Consider the following 23379-nt stretch of genomic DNA (forward strand, 5'->3'; position numbering starts at 1 on the left):
TGAAAGTAACCAGAACACCGCGTGGTGCTCGTTACGAGTAACGAGCATCCCGAACACCCTAATATTCGCCCGAGTATCAAGCTCGGATGAGTACGTTCGCTCATCTCTAGTACTCACTCATCTCTAGTAAAAAGCAAAAAACGACTACAGTGGGAAAGATTATGTCTAAAAATGTTTTTTTGTTCATTTCTTTTTCAGATTTGACATATGTACACAAAATTATCAATATGACATAACACAAAGTGAACTTGTTAGTTTGCTGAACAAATTGTAGAACATCTCTGTGGCAGTCACCATGTTATAGATAAAAATATTTATACATCTTTAACAGGCATACACCTGTTCCAGGCTCTTGTTTTCAGGGTTATATTTTATCATTATTTCTGCTATGTGACTGGCTAGATTTCTATCATTTGCGAGTATATAAGGCAGTCCTGACATGAAGGTTAGCATTAATCTAGGTAAGGGACAAATCCTTCCGATTCAGTAGATATACCCCAACAACATGGGTGAGAAGATTTACCTCCTTCTCCTGCTATTTGTAGCAGAACTTGTGACAAGTGTACCTCTATCTCCAATATTGCAAGTAAGTTAACCTCTTGTATACATATTAGAAAATGACTTCATATGTTCTTCAACTTTTTTTAAATTCCAAGTTTCTTCTTTATTCGTTGACTAAATATTGTAACTACAATGGAATCATGTACGTTTTTTGCCTACAATTGACAGATACATGGGCAGGAAGAAGAGTTTGCAGTTTATTGGCAATGCCAAGACATTCAGGATACATAAAACAGGATGAAAGGAAATTTTAACTTTAAAAAAACATTTTTCATGCCCTTGAGATGTGCATATTTGAGTTATTATGTGTTTTATTTCAGATTTAGAAAGGATCTCTAGTTCTTTCCCTCGCCTCAAGTGAGCAGAATTCCTGGGCTTCATAGCTTCTTTTATATTTAGAAAATCCCAGCCCACCCCATAAAAAATAGAATTTACAGTTTAGAGATACTTTTAGTGCTCACATCCTTTTTGGTAAAACAGATTAAAGCGGACTATAAACTTCAGAGAGCTGTCAGCCAGAGTGTAGTTTTAATATTTTAAACATTTTATTTAACCATGCCATTGCATAGGTGTGCAAAGATGGCAGACACAGGAAACGTCATTAGGCCCTTGGCTGCCATGGAACCTATCAGCACCCCAGAATCCTATCCAACCTCTGTCTAATTACTCCAATGCTGCATTCACTTTGGAAAATGCCATCAGAGGGTTAGATGGCCAATATCTACATAGTTTATGTATGGTAAAGAGCACTAAAGGGCATTCCTATGGATGCTGGGTGCCATAATTCTGGGGGGCTACAGGCAGAGAGTCATTCATTCCAGACACACTGCATACTAGTGCAATCTTTTAATTATCTGGGACCACAATAGAGCATTACGGGTTATACTGCATTTATCAGACCTAATGTGCAATAATGTGCACAAACTGAGGCCTGTCATCTGTACACTCCTTCCCTCTCATGATGACAATATCAGCTATTATCAATGTTACTCAGAAGAATATCTTCAGTGTAAGTTCTTTTATAAGACTTAAATTATGCTCTGAGTTGCAAGTCTAAAAAACCTGAGCAACACTTCTGTATGTGTAGGTTCAGGCTCTGATTAGTGAAGCAGCAAAGCAGAAAGAAGCCTACTGACTGTTGTTCCACCAATCAGGTGCATTACTCCTCTCCTGCGTTCTCAGTCCATCCTTCAGCTTCGTGCCCCTGCCATCTGTGCCTCCATGCTATGCTCTCTGTGTCCCACACCCCACCCCACCCCAAAAAAAAATAATAAAGTAGGTATTTTTGTGTTAATATGCATCAGAAGCAGAGGAAGGGTTCTGAATAAACAATGCATTATGTTTTCCCTCGTCTGCTTGGAGCCCGAAATGCAGCCCTGCATGTTGCTCCTCGCCTTCCCTATGCATTTCTGTGTTTTTTACATGACTTTGGTGATTTGCTAAGATTTTCACAAAGGAAAACCTTAGCGGAGCACCAGTCATATACAAAAATGCTCGAGTCGCCAATTGACTTCAATGGGGTTCGTTACTCGAAACGAACTCTCGAGCATCACTGAAAGTTCAACTCGAGTAACGAGCACTCGAGCATTTTGGTGCTCGCTCATCTCTAGTAACTAAATTATTTTCCTACATGAACAATTTCTGCATAGATTTGTTTCTATGACACATTTATTCAATGTTGCTGATGATTATATTTATTTCTTCTACAGCTTTCTGTATCTGGCTTAAATGAATATGGTAAGATATCTCTGACTGTTATTTAGGCTATTCCTCAGTGTCCATTCTTCTCTTTACTCTCCCAATATGTTATCAGCCTCTGGTATACTGGATTTATTAACTCTTTAAAATAAAAAGAGAAAAACATATTCTAAATTATTTATCATAACCATTTTTCACTTTTATTGATAAATATTCAGTTTAATTGTAGTGATTTATTAATATGAAATAAAAAAATAGCCAAAAGTAAGCTTGGATTTGAAAAAAAAAAAAAAGATTTTTCCCTCAAAGTATCAAAATCTATTGACTAGGCCCTACCAAGATGCTAACTATGTACATTGTTTTACCTGTTTACTCAAAAATAGTTATTCATTAAAACTGGAGCTCCAGTTGAGGTGTTTGTTGGTCTGTGAGGTAGTGGATTTAAGGCAGATTTATTTAATTCCTCACTACTAAATATGTTTGGTGTCTTCTGGTGGTGTTCAATGACAATTGTCTAAAAAAAAGAAAAGTAAACAACATTTAGAAATTCACCAACGTTTATGCTATATGCTAATTTTATAATGTTACTAATTAATAGAGATGAGCGAACGTACTCGTCCGAGCTTGATATTCGTGCGAATATTAGGGTGTTCGGGATGCTCGTTACTCGTAACGAGTACCACGCGGTGTTCCAGTTACTTTCAGTTTCCTCTCTGAGACGTTAGCGCGCTTTTCTGGCCAATTGAAAGACAGGGAAGGCATTACAACTTCCCCCTGTGACGTTCAAGCCCTATAGCACCCCCCTGCTGTGAGTGGCTGGGGCGATCAGATGTCACCCGAGTATAAAAGTCGGCCCCTCCCGCGGCTCGCCACACATGCCTTGTGACTTAGCTGAGGGAAAGTACTATCGTGCTGGAGCTGCTGTAGGGAGAGCGTTAGGAGTTAGTGTAGGCTTCAAGAACCCCAACGGCCCTTCTTAGGGCCACATCTACTAGTGTGCAGTACTGTGTTAGCACAGTAATTTTTTATTTTTTTTCCAAAATTGGATCTGCAGAGCATTGCGCCCTGCAATAGGGACAGAAGTGTGGGTTAGGCAGGGAGAGTGTTAGGAGTTAGTGTAGGCTTCAAGAACCCCAACGGTCCTTTCTAGGGCCACATCTATCCGTGTGCAGTACTGTCCAGGCTGCTGTTAGCAGTGTTGCATTTTTTTTTTTTTCCTCAAAACCGGCTGTGCAGAGCATTGCACCCGGCATTAATACTACAGGGATAGAATTGTGTAGGCAGGGCCAGAAGACCTACATTATTCATTGAATAGATGTAGTGTGGGTGTTCCTTGTAAAAAGCAGGGAAAAAATTCTATTTGCCCTGCCTGTGTCAGTCCTAAGGGCTCTGGGTACGTCTGTGCTGCGTGGAGAACGTAAAAAAATCAGACGCAACCAGCTACGGTTGAGTGCAGCCTTGCGCCAATTTCTTTCCTGCCTGGGAAATACCTGCTCTGCCACAGTTAGTAACTCTGCAACAGTAAAGTTCTGTGACAGTTTTGCAGGGCCGCAACACAGTTATTAAACTTATTATTCAGTGAATAGACGCAGTGGGCCTATCCTTTTAAACAAAAGGGAAGAAAGTATATTTGCCCTGCCTGTGTCAGTCCTAAGGGCTCTGGGTACGTCTGTGCTGCGTGGAGAACATAAAAAAATCAGACGCAACCAGCTACGGTTGAGTGCAGCCTTGCGCCAATTTCTTTCCTGCCTGGGAAATCAAATCACTGGTAATACAGCATGCTGAGGGGTAGGGGTAGGCCTAGAGGACGTGGACGCGGCTGAGGACGCGGAGGGCCAAGTGAGGGTGTGGGCACAGGCCGAGCCAGTGCGGTGGCCAGGGGTAGAGGCAGGGCCAGATTGAATAATCCACCAACTGTTTCCCAAAGCGCCCCCTCGCGCCATGCCACCCTGCACAGGTCAAGGTGCTCTACGGTGTGGCAGTTTTTCACAGAGACGCCTGACGACCGACGAACAGTGGTGTGCAACCTTTGTCGCGCCAAGATCAGCTGGGGAGGCACCACCAACAGCATGCGCAGGCATATGATGGCCAAGCACCCCACAAGGTGGGACGATGCCCGTTCACCGCCTCCGGTTTGCACCATTGCCTCTCCCCCTGTGCCCCAACCTGCCACTGAGATCCAACCCCCCTCTGAGGACACAGGCACTACCGTCTCCTGGCCTGCACCCACACCCTCACCTCCGCTGTCCTCGGCCCCATCCAGCAATGTCTCTCAGCGCAGCGTCCACTGTGGCGCTAGTGCCACAGTTTGAGCGCAAGCGCAAGTACGACGCCACGCACCCGCACGCTCAAGCGTTAAACGTGCACATTGCAAAATTGATCAGCCTAGAGATGCTGCCGTATAGGCTTGTGGAAACTGAGGCTTTCAAAAGCATGATGGCGGCGGCTGCCCCGCGCTACTCGGTTCCCAGTCGCCACTACTTTTCCCGATGTGCCATCCCAGCCCTGCACGACCACGTCTCCCGCAACATTGTACGCGCCCTCACCAACGCGGTTACTCCCAAGGTCCACTTAACAATGGACACGTGGACAATCACAGGCGGGCAGGGCCACTATATCTCCCTGACGGCACATTGGGTGAATTTAGTGGAGGCTGGGACAGAGTCAGAGCCTGGGACCGCTCACGTCCTACCCACCCCCAGAATTGCGGGCCACAGCTCGGTGGTGGTATCTGCAGCGGTGTATGCTTCCTCCACTAAAGCACCTTCCTCCTCCTCCTCCTCCCAACGCAACCTCTGTCTCGCAATCAAGATGTGTCAGCAGCAGCACGTCGCCAGCAGTCGGTGTCACGCGGCGTGGCAGCACAGCGGTGGGCAAGCGTCAGCAGGCCGTGCTGAAACTACTCAGCTTAGGAGAGAAGAGGCACACGGCCCACGAACTGCTGCAGGGTCTGACAGAGCAGACCGACCACTGGCTTGCGCCGCTGAGCCTCCAACCGGGCATGGTCGTGTGTGACAACGGCCGTAACCTGGTGGCGGCTCTGCAGCCCGGCAGCCTCACGCAAGTGCCATGCCTGGCCCATGTGTTTAATTTGGTGGTTCAGCGCTTTCTGAAAAGCTACCAACTCCAACTTGCGCGGCGCAGTGGGAGTCAGCCTCCTCAATTATTTACAGAAGAGTGGCCCTGGTTGGCAGCCATCTGCCAGGTCCTTGGAAAATTTGAGGAGTCTACCCAGGTGGTGAGCGGCGATGCTGCAATCATTAGCGTCACCATTCCTCTGCTATGCCTCTTGAGAAGTTCCCTGCAAAGCATAAAGGCAGACGCTTTGCGCTCGGAAACAGGGCCGGGGGAAGACAGTATGTCGCTGGATAGTCAGAGCACCCTCCTGTCTATATCTCAGCGCGTTGAGGAGGAGGAGGAGCATGAGGAGGAGGGGGAAGAGACAGCTTGGCCCACTGGTGAGGGTACACATGCTGCTGGGCTGTCATCCTTTCAGCGTGTATGGCCTGAGGAGGAAGAGGAGGATCCTGAAAGTGATCTTCCTAGTGAAGACAGCCATGTGTTGCGTACAGGTACCCTGGCACACATGGCTGACTTCATGTTAGGATGCCTTTCTCGTGACCCTCGCGTTACACGCATTCTGGCCACTACGGATTACTGGGTGTACACACTGCTCGATCCACGGTATAAGGAGAGCCTTTGCACTCTCATTCCCGAAGAGGAAAGGGGTTCGAGAATGATGCTATACCACAGGGCGCTGGTGGACAAACTGATGGTAAACTTCCCATCCGACAGCGCTAGTGGCAGAAGGCGCAGTTCCGAGGGCCAGGTAGCAGGGGAGGCGCAGAAATCAGGCAGCATGTACAGCGCAGGCAGGGGAACATTCTCCAAGGCCTTTGCCAGCTTTATGGCTCCCCAGCAAGACTGTGTCACCGCTCCCCAGTCAAGGCTGAGTCGGCGGGAGCACTGTAAAAGGATAGTGAGGGAGTACGTAGCCGATCGCACGACCGTCCTCCGTGATGCCTCTGCCCCCTACAACTACTGGGTGTCGAAGCTGGACACGTGGCCTGAACTCGCGCTGTATGCCCTGGAGGTGCTTGCTTGTCCTGCGGCTAGCGTCTTGTCAGAGAGTGTGTTTAGTGTGGCTGGGGGAATCATCACGGATAAGCGTACCCACCTGTCAACCGACAGTGCCGACAGGCTTACACTCATCAAGATGAACAAAGCCTGGATTTCCCCAGACTTCTCTTCTCCACCAGCGGACAGCAGCGATACGTAAGCAATACGTAGGCTGCACCCGCGGATGAAAGCTACGTTCTCTCTCACCATCCAAAACGGGGACATTTCTGCTTCATCAATCTGTGTATAATATTCCTCCTCCTCCTCCTGCTCCTCCTCCTGAAACCTCACGTAATCACGCTGAACGGGCAATTTTTCTTAGGGCCACAAGGCTCACTCATATAATTTTTCTAAACAATTTTTATATGTTTCAATGCTCTTAAAAGCGTTGAAACTTTAACTTGAACCAATTTTTCGTTAAACTGGGCTGCCTCCAGGCCTAGTTACCACTTAAGCCACATTAACCAAAGCGATTAATGGGTTTCACCTGCCCTCTTGGTTGGCCATGGCCAATTTTTTGGATGTACATTAGTACTGTTGATACAGCAATTTTTGTGGGCCCTCGCCTACAGTGTAATAAAAGGAATTTTTAGCCCACCTGCATTACAGCTGACGTTACATCCGCTGTGTTGGGCAATGCAATGGAATATTTTTGTGTATCGCCGGTGGGTTCCAGGGAGCCACCCATGCTGTAGGTGCACACGGAGTTTAACCTACATCTGTCCACTTATAAAGAACCCCAGTCTGACTGGGGCATGCAGTGTGGGCCGAAGCCCACCTGTATTAAGCACAACATTACTACCTCAGCTGTGTTGGGAATTGCAATGGGATATTTCTATGTACCGCCGGTGGCTTCCTGGCACCCACCCCTGCTGTGGGTCCACAGGGAAGTATAAATGCATCTGTTTCCACTTGTAAAGAACCCCAGTCAGACTGGGGCATGCATGGTGGGCCGAAGCCCACCAGCATTAAGCACGACATTACTACCTCAGCTGTGTTGGGCAATGCAATGGGATATTTTTATGTACCGCCGGTGGGTTCCAGGGAGCCACCCATGCTGTAGGTGCACATGGAGTTTAACCTACATCTGTCCACTTGTAAAGAACCCCAGTCTGACTGGGGCATGCAGTGTGGGCCGAAGCCCACCTGCATTAAACATGACATTACTACCTCAGCTGTGATGGGCACTGCAATGGGCAATTTTTATGTACCGCCAGTGGGTTCCAGGGAGCCACCCATGCTGTCGGTCCACAGGGACTTCACAATAGGGAGTTGTACCTGCCTGTGTCTATGAATTAAAAACCGCGGTCTGACTGGGGCATGCAGACACCTTGACAGAATGAATAGTGTGTGGCACATAGGTTCCCCATTGCTATGCCCACGTGTGCAGCTCCTGATGGCGGTGGCACAGGATTATATTTCTCATTGCTTCTGTACAGCATTGTGGGCTATCGCCCCGCCCCTTTTAAAGAGGGTCGCTGCCTAGCCGTGCCAACCCTCTGCAGTGTGTGCCTGCGGTTCCTCCTCATGGCAGACGCACTTCTAAATAGACATGAGTGTGGCGTGGCATGAGGGCAGCTGAAGGCTGCGCAGGGACACTTTGGTGTGCGCTGTGGGGGGGCGGTTGGGCAGCATGTAAGCCAGGAGAAGTGGCAGTGGAGTGTCATGCAGGCAGTGATTGTGCTTTGTTGGAGGTAGTGTGGTGCTTAGCTAAGGTATGCATTGCTAATGAGGGCTTTTCAGAAGTAAAAGTTTTTCGGAGGGGGGGAGGCCCACTCTTGCCGCTATTGTGGCTTAATAGTGGGACCTGTGTACTTGAGATGCAGCCCAACATGTAGCCCCTCGCCTGCCCTATCCGTTGCTGTGTCGTTCCCATCACTTTCTTGAATTGCCCAGATTTTCACACATGAAAACCTTAGCGAGCATCGGCGAAATACAAAAATGCTCAGGTCGCCCATTGACTTCAATGGGGTTCGTTACTCGAAATGAACCCTCGAGCATCGCGATAATTTCGTCCCGAGTAACGAGCACCCGAGCATTTTGGTGCTCGCTCATCTCTACTAATTAATATAACTGGTGGGATATTATTGATGAATGACCACCTAGTCCAGAGGTGGTCATGTATCAATAATATTACTGCAATACATTCAAATAAAACACGTCATAGGACCACATTGAGTGTTGAAAGGAAAAAAGCTGTATAAAGATACAGATATGACTGAGTGATATGGTCATTACTCTAGTATAACTTACAATTAAATGTTTTTGGACTTAGGAACACATTCAAGTAATTTGCTCACCAGTGGCACACAGCAGAACTACAGCTGTCAAAAAACGAAAACCACATGATGCTATGGCACTCCCATGCCATTGATCATGGAGAATAGCTCAGGTTGAAATGATCAAAATGAAGTTAATATAAACTTTATGGTCTTAATAAAGTTCATTGACATGAAGAGCTTGCAAGTCCATAAACGTTAACACTAGAGATGAGCGAGCATACTCGTCCGAGCTTGATGCTCGTTCGATAGTTAGGGTGCTCGAGATGCTCGTTACTCAAGACGAGCACCACGCGGTACTCGTCTCGATTAAACGAGCACTGACCACTGAATTCAATGAAGCCGGCAATACAGCCGGTTCCATTGAAAGCAATGGGCTGCCGGCGAGCGTGGGATGAATTTTCGGGAAGGGCTTAAAAATATAAGCCCTTACCTGAAAATCATCCTTAAGGGTGCGTTCAGACGAGCGTGTTTTTTGATGCGTGCATATGCACGCACGAAAGCACGCTTGTATTTACAACGCTGCATTCCCTATGGTGTGTGCACATGTCCGTACTTTGCAGGTGCGTGCCTGCAAAGATAGGACATGCGTGCACCATAGGGAATGCACGCATTGTTTTCAATGGAGCCGCGGCTGCTGCCGGCGGCTCCATTGAAAACAATGGCCTGCTGGCTCCCTGCATTCCTTTTCAGGGAAGGACTTTACATATAAGCCCTTCCCTGAAAAAGAAAGATTTTAGTGTAAAAAAGAATAAAAATGCAGGCATTCTCTTCAATGGAGCCGCTGCTGCTGCCGGCGACTCCATTGAAGACAATGGTCTGCTGGCACACCTAAATTTTTTTCAGGGAAGGGCTTTACATATAAGCCATTCCCTGGAAATGAATTAAAAGTGATTTAAAAAAAAAAGATACTCACCTCCCTTCAGCTGCCGGGGCACAGCCGCAACTTCTCCTGCTGTCCCCTGCACTGTGGTGCTGAACTGCTGATCTATCACCAGCCGGGGATTTAAAATCCCCGCCCGCTGAATGAGCTGCCTCTGATTGGTCACAGCCTCACCAATCAGAGGCAGCTCTCACTCACACCCATTCATGAATTCATGAATGGGTGAGTGCTGAATCTGATTGGTCCCTGCGCTGAGTCAATCAGAGGCAGCACTCACTCACCCATTCATGAATTCATGAATGAGTGTGAGTGAGAGCTGCCTCTGATTGGTGAGGCTGTGACCAATCAGAGGCAGCTCATTCAGCAGGCGGGGATTTTAAATGCCCGGCTGCTGAATACTACTCAGTGCAGTTCAGAAGAACTGCCGGCCAGACGCGGCTGAACTCCGGCTGCAGCGGAAAAGTGAGTATACATTTTTTTTTATTTTTACACATTTTAGGATGATTTTCAGGTAAGGGCTTATATTTTTAAGCCCTTCCCGAAAATTCATCCCGCGCTCGCCGGCAGCCCATTGCTTTATGTATTGCGGGCTCCATTGAATTCAATGGGCTAACATCGTTCTTCTCTGCCACAGCTGTTACAGCTGTGGCAGAGAACGATCTTTATGCTGACAGTGCGGGGGGGGGGGGTGTCTCACTCTTGCCACTATTGTGGCTTAATAGTGAGACCTCGGAGCCCGAAATGCAGCCCTGCATGTTGCTCCTCACCTGCCCTATCCATTTCTGTGTTTTTTACATGACTTTGGTGATTTGCTAAGATTTTCACAAATGAAAACCTTAGCGGAGCACCAGTCATATACAAAAATGCTCGAGTCGCCCATTGACGTCAATGGGGTTCGTTACTCGAAACAAACTCTCGAGCATCACTGAAAGTTCGACTCGAGTAACGAGCACTCGAGCATTTTGGTGCTCGCTCATCTCTAGTTAACACTTTGGCATCTAGCAGCAGAAATCCTGCATCCAAAATGTTTAATTGTGGAACATAGTGGGATTCTGTGAAAGTGCAAATTACAGTTGCCATATCAGTAATACTGCATTTATAAAAAAGCATACATTTCTCACTTACCTCATGATCCTGTCTAGAGGTGAGCATGCATGCTCGTCCGAGCTTGATGCTCATACTCAAGAGTACTCATTACTCGAGCGAGCCCCACGAGGTGCTCGAAAAAAATTTCACCTTCTCCTCCCCACATGTTTTCAACGGAGCTGCTGCCGGCGGCTCCGTTGAAAACAATCATCTGCCGGCACCCCTGAATTGTTTTTCATGGAAGGGCTTTACATATAAGCCCCGGCAGCAACCGTGGCTCCATTGAAAACAATGCAGAGCATTGTTCACCTTGAAAAATGCTCAAGTGTCCCATTAACTTCAATGGGGTTCGTTACTTGAAAAGAGCTCTCGAGCATTACAAAAAACTCGACTCGAGTAACGAGCACCCGAGCATCTTGGTGCTCACTCATCTCTAATCCTGTCACATCATACTGTATTTCACATTTATATTAACCCTTTCCAATCCACTGTCTGTCGTCTAAAGACATTATGATTTAAGGGCTGTAGAGCTCCGATGTTGGAAGACGCCTGTCGGGGTTCTCTTACTGTATACTACCAGCCTTTCTGCTCTTAGAGCCTATCCAACATGTCACCTCATGCAGTACTGGCTTTAGCCAGCATATAGCACCGTTGTATAACAGCAAAAACCGAGTAAGCCCCGTAGGAAAACCAGGATACTAATTGGATTGGAAAGGGTTAATGGTTAACTACAGCTTAACTAAGCAGTAGAACAAAGAATGTGATAAGACATTAAAGGTAGAAAAGAGAATGAAAGAGATTGAAATTAAAAAAAAACAGGGGCAAGGATTGCACTGGGATGCTGTGGAACTAGCCAAGCAAAAGCCTTGCAGTTTACAATTGTGGGTGTGCATGAGTTATGCATGGGCTCCAGATCTTGAGGAAATAAGGTAGCAGTACAGTGTTTGATGGAATCTGGAGGATTTATGATGAATCAAGGCTTTCCACAGGTCTCCAAACAAAAAAGGTTGACATATGGTGCAGGTCAGGCTGTATACACAGCTGTTGTACCAAAAATGTATAACACATGGAAGGTCAACCAAATTGTCACACAACAGGTGTGGATCTACTGTGCCACTGACTAATTTGGCTTTAGGCTCCTTCTGAGCCAGGACCTACCCTTATTCCCACTCTTTTACCCCTTCAAGTGGGATACAGTTTTTGCTGCAAGGTTCCCTAGACCACTACACCATGAGTAGTTTCAGAGCAGTGGCAATTGACACAAGCAGGTCAGAGTCACTTTAGGTCGGTATAAAAGAGACAGGTAGATACATAGTCAAGAGCACTGGCTGAACTCAGGGTAGGCAGAGTTCATGCATAAATCAACGGTACAAAGACCTTCTAGTCCACTAGGAACACCTGCAGCAGGTTGCAGTAATGAAAAATAGGCTGTTTTATGATGAGAGAATTTGTCTCTGGTACAGACCTGGCATTTTGTGACAAACCCATGAACATCTTTCAATAGAAATGACTAACAATTATGATGCTAAATGAAGTACTGAGTCTTTTGTACCCCTGAATAATCTGCCCCAGGCCAGAATTGATTTTTCTGTCCACTGTAGCAAAAATCTTACCAAAAGGGATGTCCCTAACTTCAATGGGGTTCACAGGGACAATGCTTTTCAGAATAATCAAAGAATCGGGAGAGAATATCAGCTTTGACATCTTTATCTGTGGGACAAAAGTGAAGGAGAATGAAGCAGATGAAGAAGAGTGACTGTTTTGTCTTTCATCGGTTCAGGAGCTGAGCGAATTGAAGCTATATCAGATTCTTCTGATCAGTATAAATGGTGACTGGATGACTGACTCCCTTGGTAGATTCCTCTCTAGTTCAAGGGATATATTGCTGTTGAGAAATTCCAGATTTTGAGGTGCAAAGACCTTCTGGACAGGACCCACTGTAGACCGGCACTGGGAATGACAATACAGTCTCCAGAGAGTGGCTGGCCTTGTACTCTGATGACTCTCAAGTGTGTGCTTACATAGCCAGTGCTGTTCCAGGAGTACTAAGCATCTTTGGCAGTATATACAATAAGCTCTCCTCTGAATGGAGGACTTCGACCTGCATAGTCAGAGGAATAGTATTGTACAGGACCAGGTCAGGAACAGGTTCTACATTAATTGAAGAGATAGTATTTAGACTTTTCATCACATGGGAGAATAAAGTTTGCTAAGTTACTTTGTGCAACCTTAATGCTGCCGTATCATTTCTTCATTTGGACTCTATCTGGGAACGGGTTCAGGTTCCTGACGGCAGTCGCATATTTGGTCCGGCCACGGAGTGGCGAGGAAAAGTGCTGCTGGGGATCGACTGCATATACCTGGAAAAATAAAAAAGTCATGACTCTTGGAAGCCAGGGAAGAAAATTGAAAAAAAATCTCTGGTCTAGAATGAGTTAGACTAACATCACATGGGGGAGTGCAATATTGTGCCGTGAATCATAGCCCAATATCGCACTCGCCAACATGCAATATTCCAGCGGATGTTAGGCATTTTTATGTCGAAACTGTCTTGCCACACTTGAGGAAAGTAGCGAACCCCCCACTGTGGTTGTCAGCCACAGTGATGAGGCTATTTGTGCTTCTCCACATTGGATCTGAAGACGAGGCAAGTAAGTAATATTGTTGGGACACTTCAACCATTACAATTGATATTAAGTTTAGTGAATATACTTTAGTTGAATGATACTATTACAACTGTAACATTAACAATTGTAGTACTAAAGATATGCACATGCAAAGTTACACACCACATTATATACATTATGTTTTCTATAGACCTAAAGGAAGCAGAAGAACCCGAAGGAATCTTTAGCAAGATTATCAAGGCAAACAAAGGTAACAGCTTATTTATAGAGTGGATATAAGTGATATATACACACACATTATGAACCTACTGTACTTCTCAAGCATGGGTTATAACAGGGAGCTGACTGCTCACAGAAAAAGAAAAAAATTATGTATTTCAATAGGCAAAACAAATTTTAAATTTGTGTATGAACACCTCTGTAATCTGAAAGGTATTATCTGGCACTTATTGTGTTGACATTACATTCTGTCTTCCAATCACACTCTCGGTGTGGTTTTCCCTCAGAACTAAGTTCACAATATGGACGAGGAACACAACTGTATATGGTGAGCCTTTGCTTGAAACAATGGCTGTCCAGGGTGTTCCTTTAAGCCCTTAGTAACGGAGCTTTTTTGCTTTTTTCCATTTTCGTTTTTTTTTTCGCCTCCCTTTTAAAAAATCCTAGCTCCTTTATTTATCCATCAACGTTGCTGTATGAGGGCTTGTTTTTTGCGGAACGAGTTGTATTTTTCAATGGTACTATTTATTGCACCATATAATGTACTGAAAAACTTTTTAAAAATTCTAAGCAGAGAGAAATGGAAAAAAATTCATTCACCATTTTTTTGGTGTGTCCTGTTTCTACGGCGCACAAACTGCAACAAAAATGAACTGATAACTTTATTCTGTGCATTAGTACGATTACTACAATACCAAACTTATATAGTTTTTTTTTTTTGCTGTTCTACTTGTATTTTTTTTAAGATATTTAATTTTTTAAAATTATTCTGTGTCCATTTTCTGCGCACAATAACCTTTTTATTTTTCTGTCGACATAGTTATGTGAGGGCTCCTTTTGTGCGGTACGTCCTGTTTCCGTTGGTTCCATTTTCGCATACAATTGACTTTCCTTACGCGCTTTATTACATTTTTTTCACGGAGATAGGGTGACCAAAAAAGTGCATTTTTGGCGTTCTTTATTTTTTTTTTTCGGACCACGTTCACCAGTGTGGTAAATAATACATTACTTTGATAGGAAGGACTTTTACGGACGCAGCGATACAAAACACGTATTTTTGGTTTATTGTTTTGATTTTTTTACTTTTATTACTTTTTTTTTTTTTTTAATAATTACTAAAACTTTATTGTTCTTATTTTTACACTTTCTTGTAGTCCTCCTAGAGGACTACAACCGGCGATGTTTTGATCGCTCCTGCAGTATGACGTAATGCTATAGCATTACGTCATACTGTTTTTTGAAAGGCACTCTATCAAGCCACCCCACGGGGATGGCTTAATAGGCAGTCTGCTAAAGCAGCCCTGGGGCTTTCAGAAGGCCCCTGGCTGCCATCACACCTACACGGCTCACCCGATCTCACTGCGGGCCATACGGGACCCACGAACATCGTTCGGGGCATTTGAAGGGTTAATAGCCGCGATCGGCCGAATGGCCAATTGCGGTTATTGCCCACGGGTGTCAGTTGTAATAAACAGCTGACACCCGCGCTGTATGGAGGGAGATAACTGCGCTATCTCCCTCCATTCACATCCCGCAACAGCAGGACGTAAAAACACTATAGGGCCGTCACTAAGGGGTTAAGGGGCAGAACACTCTAGAGAGTAGCCCATATGATCGGCAGACTTGAACTTTGGCTTTTGCAGTTTTTAGAGTCTTCCATAAATGTTTTGCTGTTACCTTTGTCTTCTTTCTCACATCTTTCAGGATTGCTCCTTGTACTCTTAGAGTGATATTAACAGGATGACCACTCCAAGGGAAAGTTCTGAATTTTTCCACTTGTTGATAGGTTGTATAACCATGGATTGATATACACCAAGGGCTTTTGCAATGCTCTTGTGACCTTTTACAATTTCATGCGTTTCTATGACACATCTCTTGATGTCTTCTCAAAGCTGTTTTGGAGAAGTCATTAGCACAAATGTTTGCTTACATTTTCTACCTCCAATGTGGATGTTTATTGAATAAGCTCAATAAGATACATGAGCAGTAATTGTGACTTGGATAGCAACCAGACAACAATTTTTAGTAATTAGTGCAGAAATCCAAAGTACAGTAATTCCAAAATGCTTATTTAATTTTTTCTTTCAACTTCACGGTTATGTAACTTTGAAGAAGAATAATAACAATCTTTATTTGTATAGCTCAAACTTTTTGTGCAGCACTTTTGAAGCAGAGGGGGGCTCAATCAAGACAAAATAATATGTGGTGTTTAATAAATTTTGCATGGGGTGTGGTAGTACGTAAGGTACGGGGGGCAGAAAATGTACATGATAGGTGTATCATGGGGGCCGGGGACTAGATCAGTAGAGCTGATTTTCTTCTTTAACCCCTTAGTGACCAGCCCATTGCGTTTTTACGTCCTGCCCAAGTGGGCTTTATTCTCTGAGGACGTAAAAACATGTGTCCTGCAGAGAATAAAACCACGTGGGCTTTGGACGTGACAGCTCCATGCTGTCATTGCCCGCAGGTAGCCGACAGCATGGAGCTGTCATTCTGGGCTGTGGGCAGTCCCCTCCGACAATGCGATCGGCGCTATCCAATCGATAACGCCGATCACATAAAAGTTAAAAAAAAGTTTTAAAAAAGTTAAAGATTCAGCTGCCCTCATGGATCGGATCCATAGGGGCAGCTGAGAGTACTCACCCCCGTCCGCTGCACTGCTCCCCTCTGTCCTGGTCCTCCGGGCCCCGAAGCCGGTCTTCTACGCATGCGCGCCAGGCTACATTACATCAGCCGCATGTGCAGAAGGCCCAGAGCCATGGGAAATTTAAAATCTCCTGGCTCCCGGCTCCTGTAGGTATGGATAACGGCAATCGCCGATAGTGAACAAAAGGTAAAAAAAAGTGAAGTTTCACCTCCCCTCATGGATAGGATCCATGAGGGGAGGTGAAAATACTCACCTCGGTCATCCCTGATATTTTGGTGTCACAGGACCCGAAGTCCCCTTCTGCACATGTGCGCCCAACGTCAATCATCGGGCGCGTGCACAGATGGGCTCGAGCTCTGGGAAATTCAAAATCACTCTGCTCCTGGCTACCATGTGTCGACAGGAGCAGAGAGATTTCACCAGGGACATGATCACTGTTACCCTATGGATAACAGTGTTCATGTAAAGTAAAAAAAAGTGTAACAAAGTTAAAAAAAAAAAAAGTTAAAAAAAGTTTTAAAAAGTTAAAAAAAAGTTTAAAAAGCTTACGTTTCATCTCCCTTTACAGATATGATTCATGTGGGAGGATGAAAGTGCGTACATAAGGCCCCCGGATTTATCCGCGGACCTTACCCCAGCTTCTGCGCACACGCCCGTCGCCAAAATGGCGGACGCATGCGCAAAAGCTGTGGATTGCCAGGATAATTTAAATTCTCCCTGCTCCTGGCTACAAAACTGAGCCAAGAGCCTGGAGATTTCACCAGGGGCCGGGGTGAGAGGTTCCTGGTCACGTGTTTGCCATTATCCAATGGATAATGGCGGTCATGTAAAAAATTTTTTAGAAAAATTGAAGTTTCATCTCCCCTCACCGATGCGATCGGTGAGAGGAGATGAAACTTTCTACCGGAGGCCTCTGTATTTGAACCCCGACGCAATCCTCCTTCATGAACCTTCCCAAATTCTGCATATGCGACTGCCAGCAAAATGCCGGACACATGCGCAGGAGTCGGGGAGCCCAGGAAATTTAAAATCTCCTTGCTCCTGGAGCAGTGACAGGTGGCCTCGTTGAGCGGTCCCCGGTCACGTAATAAAAAAGTAGCGATCTAACATAGGTCGGTCTCACATGACCTGATAGGAATTACGGATTCTGCATGTGTCTGATTCGCGGTAATACGCAGATCAATCACATTGAATTACACAATTCCGCTCACATTAGTGGGTTGGAATTGTGTAATGTAATCCACTCGCAGAAAAGAGAACGCAGCAGGTTCTATTTTACTGCGGATATCTGCAACGTAGAGCCCATTGTGCTCCATGGTCGTGGATGTACCCGCTGCTCATACGCAAATACATTGTGTACGGGCTGCGGGTACCCGCGTCATCGCTAAGTGACAGCGCGGGAAATACAAACAAAAAAAAAGGCGTACTGCACATGACCGCCCATGTGAGCAGGCAGTTATGCGCAGTGCATTACGCAGCCATACGCAGGGTCACAGCCGGGCTCACAGCTGGGATCTGCTGCGGGCCTCTGCAATCGGATTCCGCCTACGGCTACGTGAGCCCGGCGTTATTCAGACCACTACCTGTAATATGTATTTTACAAGAAGCCCCTGGAACGCTTGCCTTCCTGCAGTTACAGGAGCAGCTTGTTGAGCGCCTTCTGTGTGAGACCGCCGCACCTCCAAAAGCTTACGAAGACTCACAGTACGCCACTTTTTACACCCCATACCAGCCACTGAGGTCAAGAAATGACCCCCAAAAAGCATGAGAGGAGGGGGGATACCCGGTTTTATGGTCCCATGGGCCCATTCCAACCAGCCTCCGTAATTACCCCTGTCTTCGGAAATACCACACAGTTCACATTATTACTTTTATCTAAGATTGGGGGAACGCCGAAAAGGGCGTGGAGTGTGTGTGGGGGGATATTTTTAGGGAGTCAATTTTTATTCCGTACAAATGAGCAATGGGGCCTGGAATTTATTCAGTTGTGCCCTGCAATCCAACGGGTGTTACCTCCATTATAGGCCTTTCCATGGGTCCTGTAAGTAAATTAGGGCCACAATGGGTATGTTTCTGAACACGGGACAAACGGGGGTATCCATTTTGGGGTGAACGTCTTCATTCCTATGTACACTGTACAAAAAAACTGTTTTTAAATTGAAAAAATTGCCAAAATAATTGAACATTGTAATTTTTTCCTTCTGCTTTGCTTAGATTCATTCAAATACTGTGGGGTCAAAATGTGCAGTACACCCCTAAATGAATTTGTTAAGGGGTCTAGTTTTCAAAATAGGGTTATTTGAGGGGGTTTCTTATCGTTTTGGCGGCTCAATGGCTCTATAAGTGGGCATTGGGGCCTGGCATTTATTCAGTTGAACCCTGAAATCCAACGGGTGTTCCTTTCATTATATGCCTAGCCATGTGTCCTGTAAGTACATTAGGGCCACAATGGGTAGTTTTCTGAACACGTGACAAACAGGAGTATCCATTTTGGGGTGAAAGTCTTCATTTATATGTGTGCTGTACAAAAAAAACTGTTTTAAATTGACGCAATTGCCCTAAAAAATGAAAATCGTAATTTTTTTCCTACTGCTTTGCTTAGATCTATTCAAAATTTGTAGGGTTAAAATGCACAGTACATCCCTGGATGAACATGTTAAGGGGTCCAGTTTTCAAAATGAGGTCATTTGTGGGGGTTCTCTATAGTTTTGGCCGCTCAAGAACTCAAGTGTGGTATGGGGCATAAAAAGCCTTCAAGCAAAATGTATGTTCTAAAAGCCACCGACTACTCCTTTAATTTTGGGCCCTGTTGTGGATCCAGACATAAGATTAGTGCCACAATGAGTATATTTCTGAAAACAGGACAAACAGGGGTATACATTTTGGGTGCAAGTCTTACTTCATATGTGTGCTGTACAAAAAAAGCTGTTTTTAAAATGACAGAATTGCCAAAAATAAGAAAATCACAATTTTTTTCTTTTGCTTTGCTTGAATTTATTCAAAAACTGTGGGATCAAAATAGGCAGTACACCCCTAGATAAATTAGTTAAGGAGTCTAATTTTCAAAATGGGGTCATTTGTGGGGGTTCTCTATGGTTTGGGGTGCTCAAGAACTCTACAAGTGAGCAATGGGGCCTAAAAGGACTTCAAGCAAAATTTCTGTTCTGAAAGACACTGACTACTCCTTTCATTTTGGGCCCCATTGTGCACTCCGATATAAGATTAGGGCCACAATGGGTATGTTTCTGAACACAGGACAAACAGGGGGATCCATTTTGGGGTGTAAATCTCATTTTCACGTAAACTATAGAAAGAAAATATGTCTTTAAAATGATTTATTTGCAAAAATATGAAATGTTACTTTTTCTCCTCTGAATTGAATTAATTCCTGAAAAAAACTGTGGGGTCAATACATTATGGGGTGTAGTTTTTTAAATAGGGGCATTTGTGGGGGTGTCTATTATTCTGACACCTATGAGCCTTTGCAATCTTGGCTTGGTGCAGGAAAATAAAATGTTACTCAAAATTCTGAAAAGTAATGTTAAATTTGTATGTCTCCTAAATGGTTAAAAAAACATAAGTTTTTTAAATGTGCATTCAGAATAAAGTAAATAGATGGAAATATATATCTTAGCGAAAGTTTGTACAATATGTTTGCACATATTTGATATATTACAATTGAAAATGTGAAAAAATGATGATTTTTCAAAATTTTCCCAATATTGGCACTTATAATATATATATATATATATATATATATATATATATACATACACACACACAAATTATATCGGACTATTTTCACCACCTAAATGCAGTCCCACATGTGGCGAAAAAAAATGTCAGAATCACTTGGATATGCAAAACCTTTACAAAGTTTTTCTATGTTAAAGTACACATGTCAGATTTCCAAAATTTGGCCTGGTCATTAAGGCGCAAACTGGCTTGGTCACTAAGGGGTTAAAAAGGCGAGTCTTTAGGGCACGTTTGAAATTCTGTGTATCAGAGATTGTCTGGAAGTCTTGGGGTAAAGAGCTCCATAGGCTCAGTGCTGCTCTGGTGAAGACCTGGAGGCAAGCATATGAAGTTCGTATTAGAGTGGCATCTAGTTTGGGTGTGCTGGCGGAGCGGAGTGCACGGGCTAGGTGATGTATGGAAAGGAGAGAGACAATGTACGGTGTCATGGTCACATGGAGAGCTGTATGTGTGAGGGTGATGAGATTAACTTGAGTTCTGTAATGCATGGGCAGCCAATGAGCAGTGAGCTGCAGTAATCAAGCCTGGAATGGATGAGGGCAACAACAAGCGTCTTTTTAGCATGTCTGTGGTCAGAAATGGATGATTTCTAGCAATATTTCTGCGGTGCAGGTGGCATGCTTGGGCCAGAGATTAGATGTGTTGGGGAGGGGGGGGGGGGTGAAGGAGAGGACAGAATCCAGTGTGACCCCAAGACAGCGGGCATGCTGTCTGGGGGTTATAGTGGTACCAGATACTGATATAAAGATGTTGGGAGGAGGTTGGCTGGTAGAGAGTGGAAAAACTAGGTCATTTTTTGAGTGGTTAACTTTGAGAAAAAAAGAGGGCATGGTGTTAAAGACAGCAGACAGTCAGATGTTTTGGAGGAAAGGTGTAGAATCACTTTGTAAATACATTGCTTATTACATTATTCATCTTCTACTAAGCCTTAGCTGCAGCTTAAATTACAGACCATAAAATGAACAATTTTGGTGATCATCATTAAAAAAAGTCAACAAGAATTTTGTAGAAGAAATTATTTTCTCTGTATGATGTTCCTCTACCGATTACTGTACACTTCCGGGTGTGATGTCCACACTTCCTAGACTTCAAATTGCTAAAGAAATCGTTATGTAGACACTAAACAGTAAGCAATAATGCTAATGTTCAGCCTCAAATCCTGCAGAATTCAAATAGCTATGAAGCATATGAAAGAGTAACTCTACTTTTAAGATATGTTTGACATATCATAGCGTCAAGTCCAAAGTCTTCATCAGTATGGTCTGACTGCTAAGACCTTCACTGATAATTTAACTGAAGGGACAGAAGAGCTCCGCAGAGTGCTGTATCCCTTCAGCAGATGATTATTGTCTGCTCTTTTTGGCAGAAGAAGATGGATGCATAGAAGTCTATGCATCCATCTTCAGCTGCTGAGAAGAGGCAGAAATAAATAGTTACAGCCAAAGGGGCATAGCGCTCTGTTGAGCACTTAAACCACTTTATTTCAGGAGGGGTGCAGCATTCAGACCCCACGGATCACACATTTTTACATGAGGCTATGATTAAAGATGAGCAAGCACACTCGTTCGAGCTTGATGCTCATTCAAGTATTGGGATACTTGAGATGCTCGCTACTCGAGTCGAGCACCACGCGGTACTTGAGTAAATTTCATCCCCCCCACTGCATGTTTTGCGCCATTTTTTAGCCATTAAACATGGGAAGGCATTACCACTTCCTGCTGTGATGTGCCAGCCCTGTGAATGTCTACAGCAGTGAGTGGATGGCGGGATCAGGTGACCGCTGAGTACTTAAACCGATGCCACCCGCGGCTCGCCTCAGATGCATGCTGGCAGAGGTTAGGGAAAGAGCTGCTGCTGAGATAGGGAAAGTGTTAGAGTAGGGATCCTGTCTTCCAGAACCCAACAGTTATGAGGGCTACTCCTCATTGTGTGAATTACTTTTTTGGCTGGCTGGGAGCAGTAGTGCGCCATTTTTTTTCAAGCATCTAGCCCTGTGAAGACCATCTCACATGTTCCATTCGCTGTGTGTGGTGAATTAGCTGCAATTACCATCGCTAAACAGTGGGTTAATTGTTGCTGGGCCAGTGCAGAGCCTCTCACATCTCCCATTTGCTGTGTGCGGTGAATTAGCTGTAATTTGTATCGCTAAGTAGTGAGCTAATTTTTTCTGGGGCTGTGCAGAGCATCTCCCATCTCCCATTCGCTGTGTGCTGTGAATTAGCTGGCGTTCCCATCGCTTCACAGTGCGTTAATTTTTGCTGACCCAGTGCAGAGCATTTCACATCTCCCATTCGCTGTGTGCAGTGAATTAGCTGGAGTTCCAATTGCTAAACAGTGGGCTAATTTTTCTGAGACTGTGCAGAGCATCTCACATCTAGCATTCCCTGTGTGGGGTGAAGTAGCCGCAGTTATCAGCACTATCCAACGGGTTAATTATTTGTGTCCCTGTGCAGGGTATCTTACATCTCCCATTTCCTGTGTGGAGTGAAGTAGCCGCAGTTATCAGCACTATCCAACGGGTTATTTGTGCCCCTGTGCAGACTATCTCACATCTCCCATTCCCTGTGTGGGGTGAAGTAGCCGCAGCTATCAGCACTATCCACCAGGTTAATTATTTGTGCCCCTGTGCAGAGTATCTCGCATCTCTCATTCCTTGTGTGGGGTGAAGTAGCCGCAGTTATTAGCACTATCCACCGGGTTAATTATTTCTGTCCCTGTGCAGAGTATCTCGCATCACCCATTCCCCGTGTGTGGTGAAGTAGCCGCAGTTATCAGCATTATCCACCGGGTTAATTATTTGTGTCCCTGTGCAGAATATCTTGCATCTCCCATTCCCTGTATGGGGTGAAGTAGCCACAGTTACCAGCACTATCCACTGGGTTAATTTTTACTGCCCCTGTGCAGAGTATCTCACATCTATTATTCTCTGTGAGCGATGAAGTAGCCGCAGTTATTAGCACTATCCATCCGGGTTAATTTTTTCTGCCACTCCATATAGCCTCTCTTATCTACAAGTCTTTGTGACCGGTAAATTAACCATAGGTATCAGCGCAAAACAGCAGTTTAATTCTTTCTGTCACAGGATAGAGCCTCTGGTATTTACAAGTCTCTGTGTGAGGAGAATTAGCCCCAGTTCTCAGCGCTATACAGTGGGTTAATTTATTTGGGCCCTGCTCTATCCTTTATCAGACATCATGAAGAGTAGGGATAAGGGTCGAGGTCGAGGAAGTGGACGTGCACGCAGGCGTTTAAGTGAGGGTGTGGGCACAGGCTGAGGTCCTGGGCGGGGTGAATCAGAGTCGGCTGCTGGGGGATTAGGAGAGCGCTGCATCTCTCCACTGCCAAGCTCACATTCCACGGGTCCATGTGGTAGACCATTATTACAAACACAACAGTGCGATCAAGTCCTGTTGTAGATCGTGGATAACGCATCCAGCAAATTATCCAACACCCAGTCTTCCATGCAGTCCACGCCTATTGGCCTAGGGACTGCACCTCTGAATC

General features: G+C 45.0%; 1 protein-coding gene across 2 annotated transcripts in view; it reads left to right on the plus strand.

Moving 5' to 3' along the window:
• The first annotated feature begins 465 nt into the window (after positions 1–465).
• LOC136631583 (embryonic protein UVS.2-like) overlaps positions 466–23379 on the plus strand; it is a 167935-nt gene continuing 145021 nt past the window's right edge. For both annotated transcript variants that reach the window (XM_066605867.1, XM_066605868.1), the window contains exons 1-3: positions 466–586; positions 2271–2298; positions 13444–13503. In XM_066605867.1, the coding sequence (XP_066461964.1) occupies positions 506–586; positions 2271–2298; positions 13444–13503 (169 nt within the window). In that variant the 5' untranslated portion in view covers positions 466–505. The remainder of the gene's footprint in view (positions 587–2270; positions 2299–13443; positions 13504–23379) is intronic.

This window comes from Eleutherodactylus coqui, chromosome 6, assembly GCF_035609145.1.
Source record: "Eleutherodactylus coqui strain aEleCoq1 chromosome 6, aEleCoq1.hap1, whole genome shotgun sequence".
In the NCBI taxonomy this organism is placed as follows: Eukaryota; Metazoa; Chordata; class Amphibia; order Anura; family Eleutherodactylidae; genus Eleutherodactylus; species Eleutherodactylus coqui.